The 22211-nt window shown below is 41.2% G+C and overlaps 1 protein-coding gene and 1 non-coding gene across 3 annotated transcripts in view; one reads left to right on the forward strand and one right to left on the reverse strand.

Annotated features, from left to right (window-relative positions):
* KDM2A (lysine (K)-specific demethylase 2A) overlaps window positions 1-22211 on the reverse strand; it is a 91000-nt gene that overhangs the window by 14359 nt on the left and 54430 nt on the right. For both annotated transcript variants that reach the window (XM_010837716.1, XM_010837717.1), the window contains exons 6-12: window positions 19521-19699; window positions 16180-16286; window positions 15749-15842; window positions 14437-14590; window positions 14220-14335; window positions 10574-10700; window positions 8314-8708 (exon numbers count right to left, since the gene is read on the reverse strand). In XM_010837716.1, coding sequence (XP_010836018.1) covers window positions 8314-8708; window positions 10574-10700; window positions 14220-14335; window positions 14437-14590; window positions 15749-15842; window positions 16180-16286; window positions 19521-19699 — 1172 coding nt within the window. The remainder of the gene's footprint in view (window positions 1-8313; window positions 8709-10573; window positions 10701-14219; window positions 14336-14436; window positions 14591-15748; window positions 15843-16179; window positions 16287-19520; window positions 19700-22211) is intronic.
* On the forward strand, window positions 7541-7612 carry TRNAS-GGA. The gene has a single exon. It is a non-coding gene; the product is annotated as a tRNA-Ser (tRNA).

Here is a 22211-nt window from a genome sequence, read left to right on the forward strand (position 1 = left end):
GTGTGGAGGGAAATGCAGATTTCCTTCCAAGCCCTATTTCACTGGGGCCATACAACCAAGCACGCCCTGCTTTCATCAAAAAAGGCAGACTCCAGCTGAGGCCCTTCAAGAAACCATATAAAGAAGCCACCACCCTTCACCAGAGGGGGTTTGGGACAGGGAGTGGGGGTGGAGTGCGGAAAGGCTTACGCCTATCTAGCCTCCTGGCATGAGAGAATGTTCAAGCGCAAGCCCACACCCGCCACAGCCCAGGAAGGCGACGAGAACCGCGGGCGCCTGGGCGGAGAAGGGGAAGAGACTCCCAAAGGCAAACGACCCAATTCGAAAGCACATCCCACCGGGAGAGGGAACAAGTGCAGTGACGACGGCACCACCGATACCTCAGCACTATCCCGGACTCGCCGCCAGGCAGTTCTCCTGCCTCTCTGCCGCCGAGACTGGTCCCTGCAGTTCCACACACCACACACCCCAGACCAAGAGGGCTCTGCCGCCCGCCCGCCCGTCTGACCTTGTGTTTCCCGTCCTCTGGAGCTGCCGAGGCTCTTGGATGAAGTTTCCCCAGCGTCTTTGTTTTGCTTTCTGTGTTGGAAGTTGTGCTGAAGGAGTTAGGTGTTCTGCCTCTAGGAAAAATCCCAGTTTATTGAAAAAAAATCTGAAATCTCCCAGGGCACTTAAGGCAGGGCAATCGGGCGATCACCTTTCAGGCTACCCGGAGGGAGCGGCGCGCAGCGCCCTGCGCTCCTTCTCGAGCCCCAGAGCTCAGCCGCGGCTTCCTGTGCCTGCGAACAATGCTGCTGCGTCACCCACATGCAGCTCCCAGAAATGCTTTGCAACGGAAGATGGCAGGAGGGGAGCCGAGCTCGAGTGAGCGAGCCAGCAGAGGGCCCAGCGTCCTGCGGCAGAGTCAGGAGGGGGCGTGCTGGGCAGCGCTCCCGGCGCGGCGATTGGAGGAGAGCCCGCCGGGAGGGAACCGCCGCCCCGCCCTCTCCCTCCCACCGCCCCGTCAGCGCTGGGGCAGAACCCAGGGCCGGCCCCCAGGGCTCTCGCCGGCGACTTCGGGAAGGCGCCAGCGGAGGGAAGGGAAGGCTTTAACCCGTGCCGAGTCGGGTCCCGCGTTGCAAAGTCCTTGCCGCGGTCCACACCCCGGCCCTCAGGGTCACCTCCCTGTCACGGCCGCGCTCCCCCGGGCTGCGCACAGGGCTCTCCCCGTGCCCGGGCAGACAGCGAGTCGCCTGAAGTTCAGCCTCTGCAGCAGAGCCCGGCCCGGAGCCGAGCGCCTCTGGAGTTGCGTTCTCTCCCCACCGCCGGCCAGCCTCACCTGCCCCCGCTGCCCCTCCCCTAGGCTGGAATTCAGAACCAGCACACGTTTCCAGAAACACCTTGGGCATGACGCATACCCACCAACACGGAGGGGACCCGATACCATCCGTCTGTTCATCTCAGCTACTTCCACAACTGCGGCGGCCTCTGCCCCAGCCCACACCGTGAGAGCCGCCCCGCTGCGGGCGGCTCCCTCGTGACCAAGTGAGACCGGCTGAGGTGCACCCTCAGGAGCTTCACTCCCCTGCTTGGCATCAGGCACCGGGAACCTAACCGGGAACCTAGGACCAGCACCGCCTCCGACTCCACACCTGCCGCTCTCCTGGGGCCTCAGTTAACAGCGCGGACTCTGCCTCTCACCACTCCATCCTCAGGATACCAGCACCCCCGCACTCTTCCTATTCTTGTCGTTTGACATTGCCTGATGAAGCAACCAGTCTCCCATAAGGTCACACATCTTGGTGCCACTTTTGACAGCCACTCAAGTGACACGTGTCACCTACTCTGCACTCACCGATCCACAGTCAGGGTTAAACTCAGACTGAAGGAGCACTCTTTTCTCAGGCTTCAGCATTCAGTATATTGGGGCCAGATTTATGTAACTTTTAGACTCTAATAAATGTAACTTGGCTTTTTGGGAAATTACAGAAGTGGCTCTGAAATAAACACCTCAGGCCACTGAGAACCTAGCTCTTACCAATGGAAACATGCTTATTTATTCTAGCTTATTCCAGGACAGCTGTTGCGGTGAGTTTCTCCTGCACAGTCAAATGGCCGAGTAGGCTCTCTGAGGCCTGGGGCTCTGGTGCCAGGGGCAGCACGTTTGCTTCTGACATTAGTTTACCAAGGGAAGGAGAGACTTTTGTACTGTTCTGTGGAGCTCTTCCTGGAAATGTGTGAATGGTCATTCTAATCCTAAACTTGTACTTTTACGATTCAAGGACTCTCTGTAATTAGCCTATTATGTTAGAAAAACCTTCCTTAACATTGTGAGAGGTCCTCTTGGAAAATGCTTATTTAGGTCTTAGTGCTATCTAACCTAGAGGGATGATACAGTATGCTCAAATACTTAAGAGAAACAAGTTACTCCAAAACTAAACACAAGTCCAAGTTGTAGCAAGCACAAATTCTAGAGGCCACCAGGAAAGAACAAAAATCAGGGCACTAGGAAACTCATTTCAAGTAAGTTCCCAAATCACACATTATAAATAAGGCCCATTCTTTTTCTCCTTTTCATTCAGAATAAAAGGTAGGCAACAATGATGAGAATTAGTAAGATCATAACATTACATAATACAGGACTATATGAAAACATTTTTAAAGAACTGTCTCTATTTTAATCTAGCTTTATATGCCTTGTAGGTGAGTTATTCAAAACTTTTTACTCAGTAATTATTACAAATATCAGTAAAAACTACAAATGAAGTTTTATTTATACAGGTTCTTTTTTTCCCTCCTCATCTGGCTTGATGGATTAAAATCCAATTATACTGGGCTCTCTATCAGCTCTTCTCTTTGTTAGTGTCAGAATCACTCCCAAAGTGTCAGATGAAGGAACATTCCTGATTGGTGTTTCTGTATTTATTCACAACCGTAACTCTGCTTCAGTCCCATCATCCTCCTGAGGAGCTTCATATACATTTTTAGATCATAGTTTAAAATAAAACGCTAGATAGACTCTTAGATAAGAGCAGCAGTAGCCAACTGTACCACAAAGGAAGAATTTCAAATTTATAAATTTAGAGCTTTTATCATTTAGATAATACTGTAGTCATCAGTCTGCATCATCTAACAGGCAAGGGTTTTAACCAGTTAACTAAAAAGAAGGGCGCCTCCTTCCCTCAGGACAGAATCTACCACCAGTCCTCAGGGTCAGGTCCAGCACCTGTAAACCTAGAAGTCAGACAGTCACTCACTGTCTTAGCCCACTTAAAATGCCTGCTCCTCCACTGGACCTTAGTAGGCCCCCTGAGGTTTGGTCCACAGTATGTTTGCATATTTATACCAACACTAAGCCTGGTTCTTGGCAGAGAGCAGGCAGGGATTACTTACAGTAGTGAAATAAGTGAATTTCAAAGATTTGTAATTTTCACAACATCACCACTGAGGTAGATGTTATTTTATAGAGGAGAAAACGGGCTCTTATTGATCTAGTATCCTGCCCCACAGTCACATTTCTGCCAAGCGTATCAAAATGTCTTAGAGAAAATAGGAAAGTAGAAAAATACTCAAAAACTCTGAAATTGTTTCATTAACTGAGTTGGGCAGCCAGATGTATTGATATATTAAATGCCTCTTTTTATACATATATTAAGAGTTGCTTTATTACCAAAATAAACAGAAAACAATAAAGTCTGATTAAAAATTCAGCCTTCCAGCTGATTCCCACCACCTTGCTATGACCCACGGTCAGTAAGGAGTTAACATTCCCACTCCAGGCCCTCTGTAATTTTAGCACATACAAACAAAGATACTTTTTTTAAAACACTAATGGGATTACACTATACACTATACATACTACTCCAGCTCCTGCCTCTTTACTCAACATCTCTCAAGGACATGGCCTCTCAATTTTAGATCAGGAGTCAAGGTTACTTTATAACCCCTCCAAAACAGGACTTTATATACACTCATTACTTTCCCCCAACTGCCAATAAATCAACTTTTTTTAATGCCCCATATTTCATCTAATCCCCTTGCAACTCTGTATTATTCTTTCTTCAATACTGTAGAACATTTTTAGAAGCTTCAAAGACCTTTAACCACATCACTAGATCTGCTTCTCCCAGGGAATATGTAATTATGGGTATCTCATCCCACCAATGTTCCTCTAACCTCTTTTCCTAGTTATTTGTGAGAGCCACATAGGCTACAACAAGAGACCCTTCCTCTCTCTTACAGGAAGGGTAAACTCTGGGCTTGCTTTAGTCCTTTGCTGCAGTGTAGCCTTCTGTGCTACCACAGCACCAAGTGCTCTGGCACTGCAGTCTCCAGCTGGGCAGTGATTCGGCACCCACCCGATCCAATGCTTTTTTCTTTTTGGTGGTGTTTAGGTTTTCAAAGTATTCAAGTCTGAAACTATTATCTAAAGCTCAAATTAAATATAACAGGTCCAATGTAGGAATAAGTAATCCATTTGATCTTAACTGAAAGTACTTGCAGAGCCAGTCTCTAAATCTTTTGTCTTCTGTCATCAGCTATATTTTGATATGGTATTGGGTAAACAAGGGAGAACTCAAACACTGCCAGTCTGTGCAGTCATCCTACTGGGCCACTCATTCTCTTACGACCTGGTCTCTATGCCACCTCTGTCTTACTGAGCAAAGGCACCCACGTTTTCCATGATTCCTGATAAATAGCAAGCTCTCTTAGGGCACCTGTCACAGTGTTAAGAGCTCTCTTTAGATGGCTCTTCTTAACTCATTCCCTTTCTTGCTGCCGCCTTTTACTCTGCCTAAAATTTGACACAAATCTTTCTACATTTTCCCCTACTACTCTACCTCTATAAATATCTTTATTTAACTATATTAGTTTGGAGAAGGAAATGGCAACCCACTCCAGTGTTCTTGCCTGCAGAATCGCAGGGACGGCAGAGCCTGGTGAGCTGCCGTCTACGGGGTCGAACAGAGTCCGACACGACTGAAGCGACTTAGCAGCAACTATATTAGTTAAGAGATGTTGTTGTTCAGTCGCTAAGTTGTGTCCAACTTTTTGTGACTCCAGGCACTGCAGCATGCCAGGCTTCCCTGTCCTTCACTATCTCCCTGAGTTTGGTCAAATTAGTTAATAGTTTGTGTATTTCTATCATAACATTTGACCTGTACAACTGATTAGTGAATTATAATATGACTTCCTACAATTGAATTCAATGAAATAAAATCTATCTATAGGCATCCCTTAGGATTAAAAAGATATTTCTCTTTTTCATAAATTAAAAATGCAGATCCCCAGGCCAAAAGAAGATTATTGAGAGATAAACTTATAAAACCTTCCTTCTTAGGGTTCCTAAAGGCAAGTTAGTAAGTCACCAAAGTCACGATTTAATGTTTTCCACATCCATGGTAGAAGAGCTAGGAAAAAGAAACTTGTGGACTTTCCTGGTGGTCCAGTGGTTAAGACTCCATGCTCTCAATGCAGGGGGCGCAGGTTCGATTCCTGGTCTGGTAATTAAGATCTCGCATGCCACAAAGCACGGCCAATATAAAATTTTAAAAAAAGAAAAAAGAAACCTTGGGGAATTCCTTGGTGGCCTGGTGGTTACGATTTCAGACTTTCTCTGCCGTGACCTGGGGTCAGTGCCTGGTTAGGGAACTGAGATCATGCAAACCGTGTGGCCTGGCCAAAAAAAGAGACAACCTTCTGTAGGAAAAAAAAAAAAAAAAGATGCTATACTCAAACTCTCAGGAAAATATATATGTCCCATTGCAATGAAAAACAAAAAATATAGTGTCCTTTGTTCACTCAGGGGTGGGAAGTGAGTTTGGGAACTGGCTTGTGAATATGGGAAAGTACTGCTAAGTTTGTTCTGGCGCACTGTACCAATCATCGACACAAGACCACACCTACCTGGAGCTTCGTTATTTCCTCCCATAAACAAGGCCACAATACCACCTGCCTTGTCTACAACGTTATAAAACTAAACTGTAAAAACAACTGCCTAGGTTCTATCAGTATGGAGAGGACCAAACTCACTAGGTTACCAATCCTTTCAGTCTCTTAAAGTTTTTATCATCTCGATGATGCATAAATAATAAGATATAGTTAGAATGTCAATTGAAGAAAGAAAAAAATAAAAAAAATTAGAAGTCTAGGTCTTAGCCCAGTCTTTGGAGTTCTTTCCTGAGGTATCTGGCAGAAGGTAGGGAGAACCTCGGCTGGTTGTTTAGTGGTAGCCAAGAAACACTTGTATAAGGATTAGGAATAAAAAAGTCATATTTAGCCCATCTTCCTTAAGGTCACATAAAATTATTCCTTATAAATTCTTCTGTGGCTTAAAACAACATATACAAAAGGTTTTAAAAATAACATGTTACAAATGGTTAACTAGCTTCCTAATACACATACCCATGCCCCACACTGAAGACATAATTCCAAACAGTGATTTAAAGACTTTTTCGTGTTTGTATTAATGGTCACTTTTTTTTTTGCTACATATGGTGGCATGCGGGATCTTAGTTCTCTGACCAGGGACTGAACCCATGTCTCCTGCAGTGGAAGCTCAGTCTAAATCACTGGCCCTCTGGGGTAGCCCCCAATGGTTTCATATGAGATACATGAGGAAAGATTTACTAGAACTCTCTCCAGTTCAGACAGTTCCAATCTGGATTCCCTAAAAATAAATTCATTTCTTTGAGACCAATATATGAGGAGTGGGATGGACTCTGAAGATTACTAAGCACTAAAAAGCAGACATATTACTTTGCCAACAAAGGTCCGTCTAGTCAAAGCTATGGTTTTTCCAGTAGTCATGTACGGATGTGAGAGTTGGACTATAAAGAAAGCTGAGTGCTGAAGAACTGATGCTTTTGAACTGTGGTGTTGGAGAAGACTGTTGAGAGTCCCCTGGACACCAAGGAGACCCAACCAGTCCATCCTAAAGGAAATCAGTCCTGAATATTCATTGGAAGGACTGATGCTGAAGCTGAGACTCCAATACTTTGGCCACCTGATGTGAAGAACTGACTCATTTGAAAAAGACCCTGACGCTGGAAAAGATTGAAGGTGGGAGGAGTAAGGGATGAGAGAGGATGAGATGGTTGGATGGCATCATGACTCAATGGACATGAGTTTGAGTAAGCTCAGGGAGTTGGTGATGGACAGGGAAGCCTGGCATGCTGCAAGTGCATGGGGTCGCAAAGAGCCGGACACGACTGAGCGCCTGAACTCAACTGAATGCTGGGAGACTTACAGAGAAAGAAGAAAAATATACAACATGAAGAAACTCGATTTGGCAGTAAGATGAATTACATTTAAAATGACACTTTTCTTAGAAGTTGCCCCAATGTATTTAAGTCTTAATGTAGATAAATTTGAAGCCCAGTTCAGTTCAGTTTTATGTTAAGAAATGTTACTTAGAACTTAAGTTACATTCCGATAAAGAGGCCTATTTCAGAACAAAAATGGCCAGTAAAATCTCTAGCAGTCTTATTCCAAGCACATTTGTTGTTGTCGTTCAGTTCCTAAGTCGTGTTCAACTCTTTACAACCCCATGGACTGGGCTTCCCTGGTGGCTCAGAGGTTAAAGCGTCTGCCTGGAATGCGGGAGACCCAGGTTCGATCCCTGGGTTGGGAAGATCCCCTGGAGAAGGAAATGGAAACCCACTCCAGTACTCCTGCCTGGAGAATCCCATGGAGGGAGGAGGCTGGTAGGCTACAGTCCATGGGGTCGCCAGTTGCTCAGTCGTGTCCGATTCTTGGCGACCCCATGGACTGCAGCACGCCAGGCCTCCCTGTTGATCACCAACTCCTGGAGTTTACCAAACTCATGTCCTGGCATGCTGCAGTCCATGGGGTTGTAAAGAGTTGAACACGACTTAGCAACTGAACAACAAAAAATGTGCTTGGGATAAGACTGCTAGAGATTTTACCGGCCATTTTTGTTCTGAAATAGGCCTCTTTATCAGAGTGTAACTTAAGTTCTAAGTAACATTTCTTAACGTAAACATTTTTCTCAGGCTCACCCTTTTTCTAGGGTCAGCCTGAAATCTGCATTTTTAAGATTGGATTTAAATCCTAACTGAACATACAAATGTTCACATTTTCCTAATAGTGACCTAACCTCATTTTAGGAACTGAAACACTCACTGTACAGCCCAAGCACGCATGCGCGTGCACACACACACACACACACACACACACACTCACTCTCTCACACTCTTAACTTCTTTCTGGTTGAACCAAGATCACCCCAAACTCCCGAATTTTCTCTCAGAATCCAGAAACTGACTGTCCTAGCCAGATTAGCAGCCTTTATGCAACACAATGAACCCTTACCTTCACATCAGCAATGAGAGCATCTTCGTCTTCTATCCCTGTAGGGACGCATTTCTTGTGCAGTGGCAGAGATTCCAATTTATCTACAAGGCAACGAAGGCCTTCAAGCTCAAAATGGGTCAGATGCACCTGTCGGTCCTTTCGGGGGCTACACTGGGAATCCCACACTTGGCCATTCTGGGAACCCCGGCTAGAGTCAGAGGATGAGTCCCCAGACAAAGTTTTCTTCAGACTTGGAAGACTTCGGCAGGTTTTGCCCAGTCCATCATAATCCAGGTTGACCCCATTGGCCACAGGGCTGGTGAGGACAGAACGTCTACTGCTCAAGCGCCGGGGCTCTCGGTCTACTGCTTCCTCGTCCCCGTTTCCAGACTCCAACCCATTTAACTCCAAATCTGCCAGTATGAAGAGAAAGTGTGGTATGAATGTGCCACTCGGCCATGTGATCAACAAGAGAAATAGGTAGTTATGGGAGGGGCCCTGAAGTTATAAACGACAAAGTCACCCCAGTTTAAAAACAGTCTTCCCTATTCCAACCCATTTATCTACTGCTGAAAATCAGTTACAGGTAAAAACAGGATCCTGAGTTAGTAGGACAACTGAGGCAACAGTCAATTGGATTTTTAAAAGACTGGGAAGGGTTCAGTCTTTAATAAACAGTGTGCTGAAAATAAGTTACCCATGAAAATAGCTGTACATGAGTTTCAAGTTCAAACTTAATTTAAGGATTATGATCTCATTATCTTTTAAAAGACTAGTACTAATATGAAGCACACTGCCTTCCCTGGTTGCTCAGTGGTAAAGAATCTGCCTGCCAATACAGGAGACACGGGTTCGATCCCTGGGTCAGGGAAGATCCCCTGGAGAAGGAAGTGGCAACCCACTCCAGTATTCTTGCCTGGAAAATTCCATTGACAGAGGAGCCTGGCAGGCTACAGTCCATGGAGTTGCAAAGAGTCAGACATGATTTAGTAACGAAACAACAAAAACATGAAGCACATATATTTAAAAACCACCTTTGTTCAAAATTTTGGCCATAAAATTAAGCTTTGGAATCAAAATCTTAGCAACATGGCTAATAAAATAACATGAATATTTTTTAAAGAAAGATTTTGATAGTCAAAACAAAAGAAAGTTTTGAAAGAAGAATTTTTAAATGTTAACTAGTCTTTTATTATGAAAGAAATAAATGCTGACTATTAATAATTTAGAAAATACAGGAAGGTGCAAAGAAGTAAGTCATCCTGTATTTTCCACCCTTGGAGAAACTCAACCGTGTGATGGATTGTCTTTCCATCTTTTTCTATACATATGTGTATAACTACAACTTGACATATTTTCAAACAAGATTAGGATCATGCTGTATATACAATTCTATATCTTGCTTTTACATATTGTTGAGCATGTTTTATTTTCAAATGACAACATCAATTATCCTCAGAGGAAATGCTAAGGCAAAAAGTATTTTGCTTACGTGACCACAGGATATGGCAGTGTTGGCTCCTCTTTATTTTCAAGGCATGGACTAGCCTAAAAATGTATAACTGAAACTACCTTGACATCCAATAAAATATTTCTCCAATGTAAGTTAGGGAGACATTAAAACTCAGAAGAATACACATTTTAGAATCTTACCAACATGATTTAAGTTGTAACATTCTCATTTATTAACTCTTAGATCATTAGCAAGTTTTTTAATTTCCTTGAACCTTGATGTCACCATTTGTAAAATATGGATGATATACACACCTCACAGGTAATAACAACTTAATGGATACAGACTGCTTAGTTTGGTGCCTGAAATACAGTAAGAGTAACTCTGACGATGCAATCCTAGTTTTTATTGTGCCAAAGACCATTCTTTACACAATAGAACATGTTAAGACTTTTTTCTGCCCATACAGAGCTGCTTGCAGGATCTTAGTTCCCCAACCAGGAACTGAACCTGGATCACGGCAGTGAAAGCACAGAGTCCTAACCACTGGACCATCAGGGAATTTCCAACTGATTACTTTCTTGAAGAGCAAAGTACTAACACCAGATGAGATCCAGAATATTTCATTTAGCCCTAATAATTCACATCTGGGTAGGAGATCAACTGTAACCATATTAACTTCAATGAATGGATTCGGTACTTCTAAGTAGATAAGTAAAAAGATAAACCATAAAAAAACAACTGGGGAATAGCCTTTGGAATATTCCTGGCCTTACCCTCAGTCCTGTGGAGTATCTTGAAAGTTCCTGTAGGTGGAACACTTACCCATGCTAAGAGACTCTTTCTGAAATTCCTTAGTTAGGTGAGAGCGGTTGGTTATGCAGTACACATAGCGCTCCAGCACGTACCAGCACATCTCGTAGTAGAATGGATAGCGGAACTTATTAGGAACCTAACACGGGAACAAAATAATGAGAAAGCCAAGCTAATAACAATTTTTCAGGAAAGAGAGTAACAAACAATCACTCCAATAACTAGCCCAGGAAAATCTCTCTCTAGTTAACATGTAATCCTAGGTTGCCATGTGGAGCAAGAATTTAAGTGAATCTCTCAACTTAAAAACTGTTGGTCTTGGGAAATCATCAATAAAGATAAGAGGTACTTGGAAAGACCATTTAGAACTATCAAGAAGCTGTCTTGTTGAGTGGGAAAGCATCAAAAAGAAGTTTTGAGGCAGAGAGTAAAATGTTAGTAAGGCGCAATATACTTTCTGTACATATCAACCATTCTTGCCTGTACCTGAATCAGAAGGCCATGAAACACAGAATATAATGGAAAATGTTTTTATTATGTCCTTACATACATAAAGGTACAATTAGAAATGCATTCCCAAGCTATATCTCATCTAGGACACTAGACTGAGTATTTCCTCCCACTATTAGCTCTCAGCTTGCCTGCTTCATAATACTCTACCAAGATGGTATGTCCGCAAATCAGCTTACTATTCCATGTGGCCTCATCAGCTGCTCTCTTTAGCTTTCTTCCATTCTTCCCCAAAACAGTATGAAATTATTCCAAGTGAATTATAGTAAAAATAACTGCCCTTTAGATTTATCATGGTCAAGGAAACTGCAAATCAGCATGGATCAATCACTGAGCAAGATCAACCATGGAGATTATCTTAAATACAGGCATACCTCATTTTACTGTGCTTTACTTTACCGAGTTTCAGAGATATTGTGGCCTTTTTTTTTTTTTTTTTAAATTGAAGGTTTGTAGCAATCCTGCATTTGTCAGATGATGACTAGCACTGTTTAGCAATAAAGTGTTTTCTTTTCCTGTTTTAACTCTTGTCTATCTTTATTTTTTTTTGTTTTTTTAATCAATCATTTTTTAATTGGAGGATAACTGCTTTACAGAATTCTGTTGCAATAAAGCATTTTAAAATTAAAGTACATACTTTTTTTAAAAGCTACTGTACATTATGTATATAATGCTACTGTACATTAACAGACAAGTAATGTAAAAATAACTAACAGACTATGTATAATGTGAATACAACTTTTATATGCACTGGAAAAAGAAAAATACTGTGATTCAATTTATGGTAATATTCACTTTATTGCAGTAGTACTGAACCAAACCTGCCAGATCTCTGAGGTATGCTTGTATATTCTGCCTGTCTTCTTTCAGAGAGGGCTTCTTTCAAAAGGATAAGGAAAACAATACTTTTAGGATTGATCTGAATATGTAACTCCTGAGAATGTTCCCACCTACTTTTCAAAGCTCCATGTCAGGCAATCTTTTCAAATCGAGGAGACTCAGATGGACATCCCTTTTCAAAACCCTTCACTAGGTCACAGGGCATCACTGGGGAATAAGATCACTTTCCTCATTGCAAGGCAGGAGAGACATGTACTTTTCATTAGCTTTCCAATGCAAAGGCTTTAGGCTCTGAATCTTAGTCTCTGATGCCACTACAGCTTCAACAACTAGAAGAGGTTTCTCCTCCCTTGTTTGAAAATAAAATAAATTTACTTCTGGTACACCAGGAGGGAACACAAGAATTAACAGATACTTGATCCCCCCTAAATTAAACATAATACACTGCACTTCTCTGTTTGCCTTTTAAGTTTTAAAAAATAAAATAAAGTAAAATAAAATATAAAATGGGCATTACACTTTTAATTTTTCACATGGAACTCAAGAGACTGAACTAATAATAGCCAGGACATCATACACCCAAACTACCCCGTTACATTTTACCTATGCTGCTAGATACCCAGAGCACACAATTTCTAAGGCTGGGCTGGAATTCTTGAAAAAAAAGTTTTTAATATTCATTATAAAATTATTGAACCTTTAAGCACTATCAATAGACTTACCAATGCTCAATTCAAATAGTATATTTCTATACCGGCATGGCAAAAGTAACTAACATATTGCATTAAATTTATAACATATTTTATATTTCTTTACTAAAGCATTCTCTACATATTCTCTTTTACGTTAAACTTTGTTAAGTTTAAAGAAGTTGGTAACATAATAAATGTATGTCAGGTTGGTACTGGCAATGTAAAAGCTTGGGTGTGGAAAGCAAAAAAAAAAAAAAAGCCTCTGTGGACATGTGTAGAGGACCCAGTGAAATTTCATGGAAACACAGAGAGTTCCTTATTTGGAAGGAAAGAATTAAGACATATTTAGGAAAAATGGAATAGTATGTCAGATACTGAAATTTGACATTTTCTGATAAACAAAGTCTAGGAAAATCAGATAGACAAACCAAGATTAGTTATTACCAGTTTAACAGTCTGCAGGAGACTTTTCCATGAAGAGTTAAGGTGCTCATTGTACCTACAGTATTAAATATATATCCTCCCTTTCTTCCCTCAAACTGAGCAAACAATTAAGCAATGGACATAATGGCAATTTTTAGCCAAAAAAGCAAATGCTTTTTAAAAATATTTTCAGATTGAATCTTACACCAAGGTAGATGGTATTATTGCAAAATGATTTTGAGTTAAATAAGAGTATTTTACTATGAAATTATGTGATTTTTCTCTTTTAAAAATTTTAACTATTTTTAACTTCCAATTTACTAAACTACTATTATATCTTCTGTAGTTTCACTACTTTTAACAAACAAGCTATAAAATTCTATAAAATTCAAGCACTGTATCCTCTCTTAATTCTAACAGGGCAATCTCTATAACTCCGACAGCAACAATCTTGTCTCTTATGTGTAATATTTATGTAATAGGTAGCTCTAACCAAAATACATGTTTCAAACCAGGCACCAAAATGATTAACTGATCATTAGTCAGTAACCATTCCTTCTAAAAATTATGAATTCATTAATTATTTTTAAATTTTTAATCCTGAAAACTTTCAAATCCACCAAGTTTATAGAGCAGTACCACTAAGACTTTCAGAGCTCTTCCATGATTCATCAATCATTAACATATCACACTTTTAAATGGTAGGGGGTAAGGCAGAATCTAACTAAAAGAGAATTTTGTGACATAAGAAAATTGTATGAAATCAAATTTCAGTGTCCATAAATACAATTGTATTATATTTGAGCCATCCTCACTTGTTTAAATGCTTCTTTCTACAAGGCAGAGTAAGTGCTTGTGACAGATACTGTATGGCCCACAATACCTAAAATATTTACTATCTGGTTCTTTACAAAAAAGTTTGTCAACTCTTGCCTTAAGGTATCTACTGCATGTAACTTTCCCCCTATATATCCTGGATGATTTATCAGCTATGTAACACCCTGTGAAAAACTGACAAAATAAGACACACAAATCATTTTCTGTAAAGTTTAATTCTCTCATGGAACCCCAGTTGAGAAAGGCAGTGTACACATTTATATGTTAAAGTATAATAGTTTGAGTGTTACACAGTAAGCAGAGTAAAAATAGATATATGAAACATCTTCACATTTAATTCTTACACAGTTACTTACCCGTGTTCGATCTTCAATGTTGTATATCTTTAACTGCATAGGGATATTGAAGCTATGCAAAAAATTGCCTCCGAACACCAAGGTGTCTGTAGGAGTATACACAGCATGAATCCAGCCTAGGAGAAAGGGAACGGAGGGCAGAGGCTATAAGCACTCACTGTAGTGTGGCTTCCTCAGAGGTTAGAGTAGACGACTCACTTTTTTCCATCTTGCTTACCTGAGGGAATGACGAAGGTATAGCCCTGCTTGAGCTCAATGCGTTGGCAATCTGATACCCGGTCACCCAGAAAGATGTCTCCCTGTTTCCCTGACAGCAGCCAATTCTCGTACAGCTCCAGGTTGTGGGCTGTAGGGGGGATGAGCCAGAAGACCTGTGAGTTAAAAAACTTCAGTCTGTTAACAGCCATTGACATGACCCAGTCGTCTCCCTCAACTGATAAAACAGGTACAAAGTTAAGACCAACAGGTAGAAGAGAAGCAAGCAATCCTCCCAGCCTACAGAACTTGACCATTTGGGAAATTCTAGAGGCCTCAGGGAAGTAGACCTTTTCTGTCCTCCACTTGATCAAACAGCATTAGGGCTTCCCTGGGGTTTGATTGTAGAACCCGGAACCTATACAGGACTTGGAGAGAAGGAGGGCATTAAGCTTGTCACCTAGGCAGTCCCTTCCTTGCCCCTAGCTGGCTGGCCTCAGTTAGTTAGGTATACAGTATCTTCAAAAGACAGGCCTGGGTTGCTCGATTCCAAGATCAAAAGGACAAAACTCAGGACACCATCTAAATAGATTTAAAGTAAACAAAGTGACTCTGGATTTGGAGATATAGCTGTTCTAATTCAGCCCTCACATTTTAAAAGCATCATCTGTTTTCATTCCAGTTCTACTTTTCTCTCATAAATGCTTTTACTTCTTAACAAGAAAAAAAGGATCACAATAAGAGTATAATACTATAAACCTCTGGTATTAATTCTACATTTCCATTCTCATACAGCATTCAGAAGCACTCTCAGAAGCTGGAATATAAGGCTTTATGAATGAGGATAGTCTTTAAAAATCTATTTATATCCCCATACAGGACTTAAAGGCTTCCTCTGGCTACATTTCAGACCAATGTCGCTATATAGGGAAAAGTGGTCTGGAACCCAGTTGACTGATTTCATTGTCAATCTAGCCCCACTTTGTGTTCCTTTCTACTATTTACTATACTTCCACATAGAGAAGTTATCTTTTCCTCTTAAAACCACTTCCTTGCCTTCATTTGGAGAATTCTGCTTTGGGAATTTATAAACAGGACTGTTGAAGTTTACTAAGTACTGGTGCCAATATTGGCAAAAGGAAAATGGGCTAGATAGATACCAATTTCTACTGGATTCTAGCCAAGAAAGTCAACTTAGTCTATGATTCTCTCCAGATTCGTGTATGTGTATCTCCTAATAGACTAGTTTTCAGGGTATATGAAGCATGCATGAACTGAAGCTAAGTCATATAACCGGCTTCAGATTCCAAGCCCCATCACAACTGTGACCATACCTTTCCCCCTTGATGGATATGATACCAAACAGAGGTACCACCGAAGTCCACATGGAAGTCAGTATAGCAGCCTCGAACACTCATCAGACAGTACCTGACCCAAAAAAAGCAGTAGAGTTAGTGCACTGATGAGAAAAAGGAGACTTCCCACCACAATGCCACACTCTCCCCTGTGTACTCCCCTCCATCTTCCACCTGATATGAACTCCCAGCTGGTGAGAGGAATGCAATCTCAAGTCATCATAGTATCAGAAGAAAAGTTTGTTTTCCTTTATGTTACCATGGCTATGGTGCTCTTACATACACTCTTCCTTTGGAACTAAACTCGACTGTCTTGAGACATGAAGCAAGGTTGCTAAGGGAGGACCCATTCCTTGCTATCACTCTGGTCTCCCACAGCACACTGAGGAAATGCAGGGTAAGCCACTTACTTCTGCACTTTAGGATACTGCATCTCCAAGATGGCATTTGTTGATTCAGTCTGACTTTCTTTCAAATGCCTTGGCCACATATTGTCTACCCAGTCAATGAAATCCACCTTTAAAAGGAGGAAGAACGTTTAGGTTGGGATTAAAGAGAAAGCTAAAGTCAAGAAAAACAGAAATTCTCAAAACACATACTGAAAGACTACAATTTAACTTCCAGCAAGCTAACAATCTTCTGTTAAATTCGGGGTCAACAGGCAAACATTATAAATATAATTATTAAGTGAAAATAAAGACTAATGGTTCCACAAGCATGATCACAAAGATAGCACTAATCAAAACAAAGTCATTAAAAAAAAAAGTCATTAAATGATGCAGTAGTACCCAATAAAACCTTCTGTGTGGCAGACTGGCATAACCAGCTATACTGACGGGGGTGGGGGTTGAAGGGTGGAGATAAAAGGCACTGTCTGGAAGATTCCTGTAAACTTATTGAAAGACAAACTGCTACAAGAGCCAAGATACCAAACATTTAAGAAAAGGAAAGGAGAGGGGAGGAGGAAAGGAGAGGGGAGGAGGAAAGAATTCCATAGGGATTTTCAGCCTTATATGAGCAATGTGCTATAGAACCTACTGGGTTAGGAATCAGAGTTCCAGGTCTATCACGTTTTCTCAAGATCTTTTGTGAGGCTCTGGAACTTATCTGTAAAATGAGGATAATTACCTCAAAGGAATATTGTGAGGATTACATGTAAAGACATGTTAAAATTTTTTGAAATAATGTTATCAGAGTTTAGGAATCTGGTTTTTTCCTTTGGCCACACCATGCAGCATGGGGAACTTCCCCCACTAGGGACTGAACCCATGCCCTCTGCAACGGAAGCATGGAGTCTTAACCACTGGATCACCAGGAAGTCCAGGAACCTGTTTTAAATAATATGTGCTGAAAGAAATGAGAAATGAAAACAGTATGAATGTCTTTAAACACTTTACACTGAATTGTAACATGTCCTATATCTTCAAATGTCTGCACCCAACCACTGAACTCCAAGAAACAGTCTTAAGTAGCTAAGTGTGAGTCAAACAACCATGGATTCAGCAAAGCACTGGTGCTACAGATGTCTAACTTATGGCTATAAAAAAGATGTATCTGGTAAGCTGTGTAACTTATGTCTGTATATATTTCATCATTTATTTCCTTACAACATATATCTAGATGCTGCCGCATCACTTCAGTCGTGTCCGACTCTGTGCAACCCCAGAGACGGCAGCCCACCAGGCTTCCCCATCCCTGGGATTCTCCAGGCAAGAACACTGGAGTGGGTTGCCATTTCCTTCTCCATTGCATGAAAGTAAAAAGTGAAAGTGAAGTCGCTCAGTCGTGTCCGACTCTATCGACCCCATGGACTGAAGCCTACCAGGCTCCTCCGTCCATGGGATTTTCTAGGCAAAATTACTGGAGTGAGGTGCCATTGCCTTCTCCGATATATCTAGATAAATGCATACAATCTGTGTGTAATGATATAGGCGAATATCGAGTGGATACTCAGATGTAAACCGCGAGTTTTTGGAAGGGGTCACTGATGACATGCAAGTTTAAATAAGCAAGTGAGGAACAACTATGAAGATTCACTTTCTGGCCCATTTCAAAGAATTTCCACTCAGGGATCCAACAGCTTTAACCAAGCATCCACTGGGCCTAGGAACACTGACTGAGCTCCAGGTTTCTTTCTTCTCATCAAACAAAACCTAATTTCTGCTCTCTTAGTGTAGTGGCCAGGATCTCTCATCTCCTGGAACTGTCCTTTGGAAAGCCTTTACCAGAATAAAGGATAACTGACTTGTTCAATATACTTACTCTTAAGTTCTTATGTCTGGACAGGAACAGGAAAAATTAGGAACATATGAGTATTTTTTTGTTAAGTGTTCACTCAGAGACAGTTGGATTTTTCTGGCTAGAGTTCTCACCTGCAGCAGTAAGTCATTCTCTGTCCTCTTTCTGTTTGATATTATTGGGTATCATCTGACTACCAAAAGAATACTGTAGTAAGGTGTTCATACCTCCTTCTTAGGTTACTCTTTAGGCTCTGGATAGGCCTTTTGCTAAATGGTTACATCCGTTTGAGAACAAGTCTCCAGGACGGATAATCAGCAGTTTCTACCTGTTCTGTACCAATACAGGGCCAAACTGGGACATAATCAAATCACATACTGCAAAAACAGCTCATCGCCTTCCATGAACTAATTTCCCCATCACCAAACAAACTTGCACATTGTATCTGCTACTAAGTTACTACTTAGTATCTACTTCTAAGTTACTGCTGGAATGAGAGCAGAAGCCATCTCTCTCCTCTAGACAGAATCTCACTTCATGCTACCACCCAAAATGGACAGTTCAAAGTTGCCCAGCTCACTCTCCTTGCACCTACTTTTGCACATACTATTCCTTCTGCCTGGGATTCTGGTCTTTCTTCTCTGCCTCATTTCTTCTTTCATGTCAAGATTGGAGATCTCTTTACATCACACTGACAGAACATTTTCCCTTGGTCTGTACATACCAATGTGTTAGTGATAATAATGCAACAATCTAGTAAGTTGAAGGTACGTATGTATACGTATATATAAACATTATTATAACAAATTAACCACATTTTAACTTTAAAAGTCAAAGGGTACGATTAGGATAATTTAAATGAAGATGGGACAAAACACTGAGACTTTAAAATAATGTTTAAAATATTAGTACATTCCAAATTCCATTGCTCCAGATGGAATACTTGACTCAAGTGAGTTCTGAGAGAGGAATAAAAGTGGTCCAAAAATGACTAAGTATATTTTAAAAGTGAAACCAATCCCCCTCAAGTAAAGGATCTTGTAGATAGCCACTTTCATGAGAGAGGTTAAATCAGTATCTACCTCAGGAAAGTTAAGCACCAAAAACTAACTTCCCCCCATGCTGGGTTGTCAATCTGTTACTACTAATCATCCAACAGCATCTACTCACCTGCCTCTAAATCATTTTTCTCCCAAGCACCTCTACAAGTATAAACCTACAGGATAGAAATTTACTAGGCAAACTTCCTATTTACAGTTCTTATCAGAGTGAATTTTAAGACTCTTCCCCATTACATGCAAGTGACAAAGTTCCAAAATTATCAGAATGGCCTCTCCCTATAACATAATCAAGTGATGCTGGAAATGATGACCCCTCGAATAATACAAGTTAAATACAAGTTAAATTTTCTTGTTCATCTTCATCTTCATCCTGGTATGTTTAAGAACTTCTCCCAGTGTATAAACAACCCTCCTGGTGACAAAGACAATGTGGAGACAACGATTAGACTAACCGTGGAGGGCCTCTGCACCATGTTCTCCAGCCTGGTGTGGCTAAACTCTAAGCTGATGACATTATAGAGTTTTTCTCGCTCCTCCTCTGGGGTCTCATAGTAGCGTGTCCACTGAGCCATGGTCATTTCAATGCCTTTCTGTGTGTTCACATCCATGACATCCACCATACGACGACTCCCTGCCATGAAAGACGCACTCATCATTTCTACTGAGCCACTGATATCCTTAAATATATTAAGAATATAAGATACAAATGAAAGTAAACAAACTATCCTTTTTCCCTTACAGTATTCAGCAATAAATAGACAGGAAATAATTGTCACTTGAAAGAGGTAATCAACAGAAAATCAAATCAGAAAGAATGAGAATGACAATGATTAATACTAAAAACAATAATCACTCCCTATGGCATGTTTACTACATGGTCAGGCGTTGAATCTTTATTCAATATCTCAATCCTAACAATTTTAAGTACTAAGTACCATTCATAGATGATAAATTTCGTACATTCCATAAATATTTACTGAATGATAAAGACATCTTAATGGACACAAGATTCTCAACCAACTGTAATAACCACAACAGAAGGCAGAATGCCAAAGAGGCAGCATAAAATAGCAGGGGGAGAAAAAACAGCCTCAGAGTCAAAGAGGCCTAAGTTTAAATCTCAGCTCTAATATTATTTAGGCAAGTTATTTAGTTTTTCTAAACCTTAATATTTTCTTCTATAACTTGGGAATAATATCACCTTGTGGGCCAATGTGAGGATTTAGTCAATGAAGTAAAATGTTTGACATAAAATAGATGCTAATTAATTAAACGGTAGTAAAAATGAAAAATCAAAAGACAAAAATTGTTTTAACTAGACTGATCGGAGAAGGCTTTTAGAAAAAGAGAGGGAAGAGGAGACATTTGAGTTGGGCCTGGAGGACTAAACAGAATTTCAGCAAGATTCAACAGTGTGAATTGCAAGCAGAGGTAATAGCATAAGAGAAGATATGGAGAGGCAGTCCAGCTGAAAAGTTAAGAAAATAGTGGTCAAGGAGGTACAGGCCTGGGAGGCCTGGCGTGCTGTGATTCATGGAGTCGCAAAGAGTCGGACACGACTGAGCGACTGAACTGAACTGAACATATGATTCTGATGCAAGTCATCTGTGGACTATAAACCCATGAGAATGCCTGACCAATAGAGAAAAGCTGTGGTGGCCCATTAACTTATGGATCCAAAGAATTACTTCCTGGAGGTCATTAGGAAAAAAAAGTCAAGTAACAGACCAATAGGTACTCTACTATTAGGTTTTCTGAAGCCCCCTGAGAACCCTGCCTTGTGAAGAGTAACTACTAAACAGATTTCCTGAGTATCTACTACACCCCAGAGACTGTGCTGAGTAATAGGAAATACACAGTGACAGGAGGAAAAGCGAAATCTAACACAAAAACATGTAGGGGAGTGAAAAATACAGGGATTTAGAGAACCTTCCTCTACCTCGGACATTCACCTCTTGGATAAACAGTTTTTCAGTTGTCTAAAAAAAGCCCTCAAGTGGCCAATAGACAGTACTGCAATACTTCATTTCAAAGGGGAAGCTGGCACTGAAGCTTCAGCACAGAGGACAAGGCACAACGGAAGCCCAAAGCACCTTTCGTTTCACGTTCTGTTAGAAACATTTCTAAAACATTTTTATCCACTTTACTGCCTTATCATGTATATGAGAGTAACCATCTCTGAATTCCTGAGGATCCTGGCATGTCTCAGGGCCACACTGAACACCAACGATGAGCAGATGGTAAAAGATGTGCCTGCAATGTGGGAGACCAGGGTTCGATCCTTGAGTTGGGAAGAGCCCTTGGAGAAGGGAACAGCAACCCACTCCAGTATTCTGGCCTGGAAAATCCCTGGAGCCTGGCAGGCTACAGTCCATGGGGTTGCAAAGAGTCTGACATGACTGAGTGACTTTCATAAGTGACACCAGAAGTTTCCTTCTTTAATTATACTGCTCTAATTTGCTTTTTTCCCCCTAAATTTTGAATATAATGAAATACAAATCTGACTAAAGACTCAAGTTAACCAATCACTGATGAAGAGATATTTTAATGTATTTACTTCGCAGTTTATGAAGTTTCAAACCTTAGCCATGTTACCAAATGTCAGTTAAGTCAGTCAGTTCAGTCGCTCAGTCATGTCCGACTCTTTTCGACCCCATCAATCACAGCACGCCAGGCCTCCCTGTCCATCACCAACTCCCAGAGTTGACTCAGACTCACGTCCATCGAGTCAGTGATGCCATCCAGCCATCTCATCCTCTGTCGTCCCCTTCTCCTCCTGCCCCCAATTCCTCCCAGCATCAGAGTCTTTTCCAATGAGTCAACTCTTCGCATGAAATGGCCAAAGTACTGGAGTTTCAGCTTTAGCATCATTCCTTCCAAAGAACATCCAGGACTGATCTCCTTTAGAATGGACTGGTTGGATCTCCTTGCAGTCCAAGAGACTCTCAAGAGTCTTCTCCAACACCACAGTTCAAAACCATCAATTCTTCAGTGCTCAGCTTTCTTCACAGTCCAACTCTCACATGCATACATGACCACAGGAAAAACCATAGCCTTGACTAGATGGACCTTTGTTGGCAAAGTAATGTCTCTGCTTTTCAATATGCTATCTAGGTTGGTCATAACTTTTCTTCCAAGGAGCA

Source organism: Bison bison, unplaced genomic scaffold, assembly GCF_000754665.1.
Source record: "Bison bison bison isolate TAMUID 2011002044 unplaced genomic scaffold, Bison_UMD1.0 scf7180017864080, whole genome shotgun sequence".
NCBI lineage: Eukaryota > Metazoa > Chordata > Mammalia > Artiodactyla > Bovidae > Bison > Bison bison.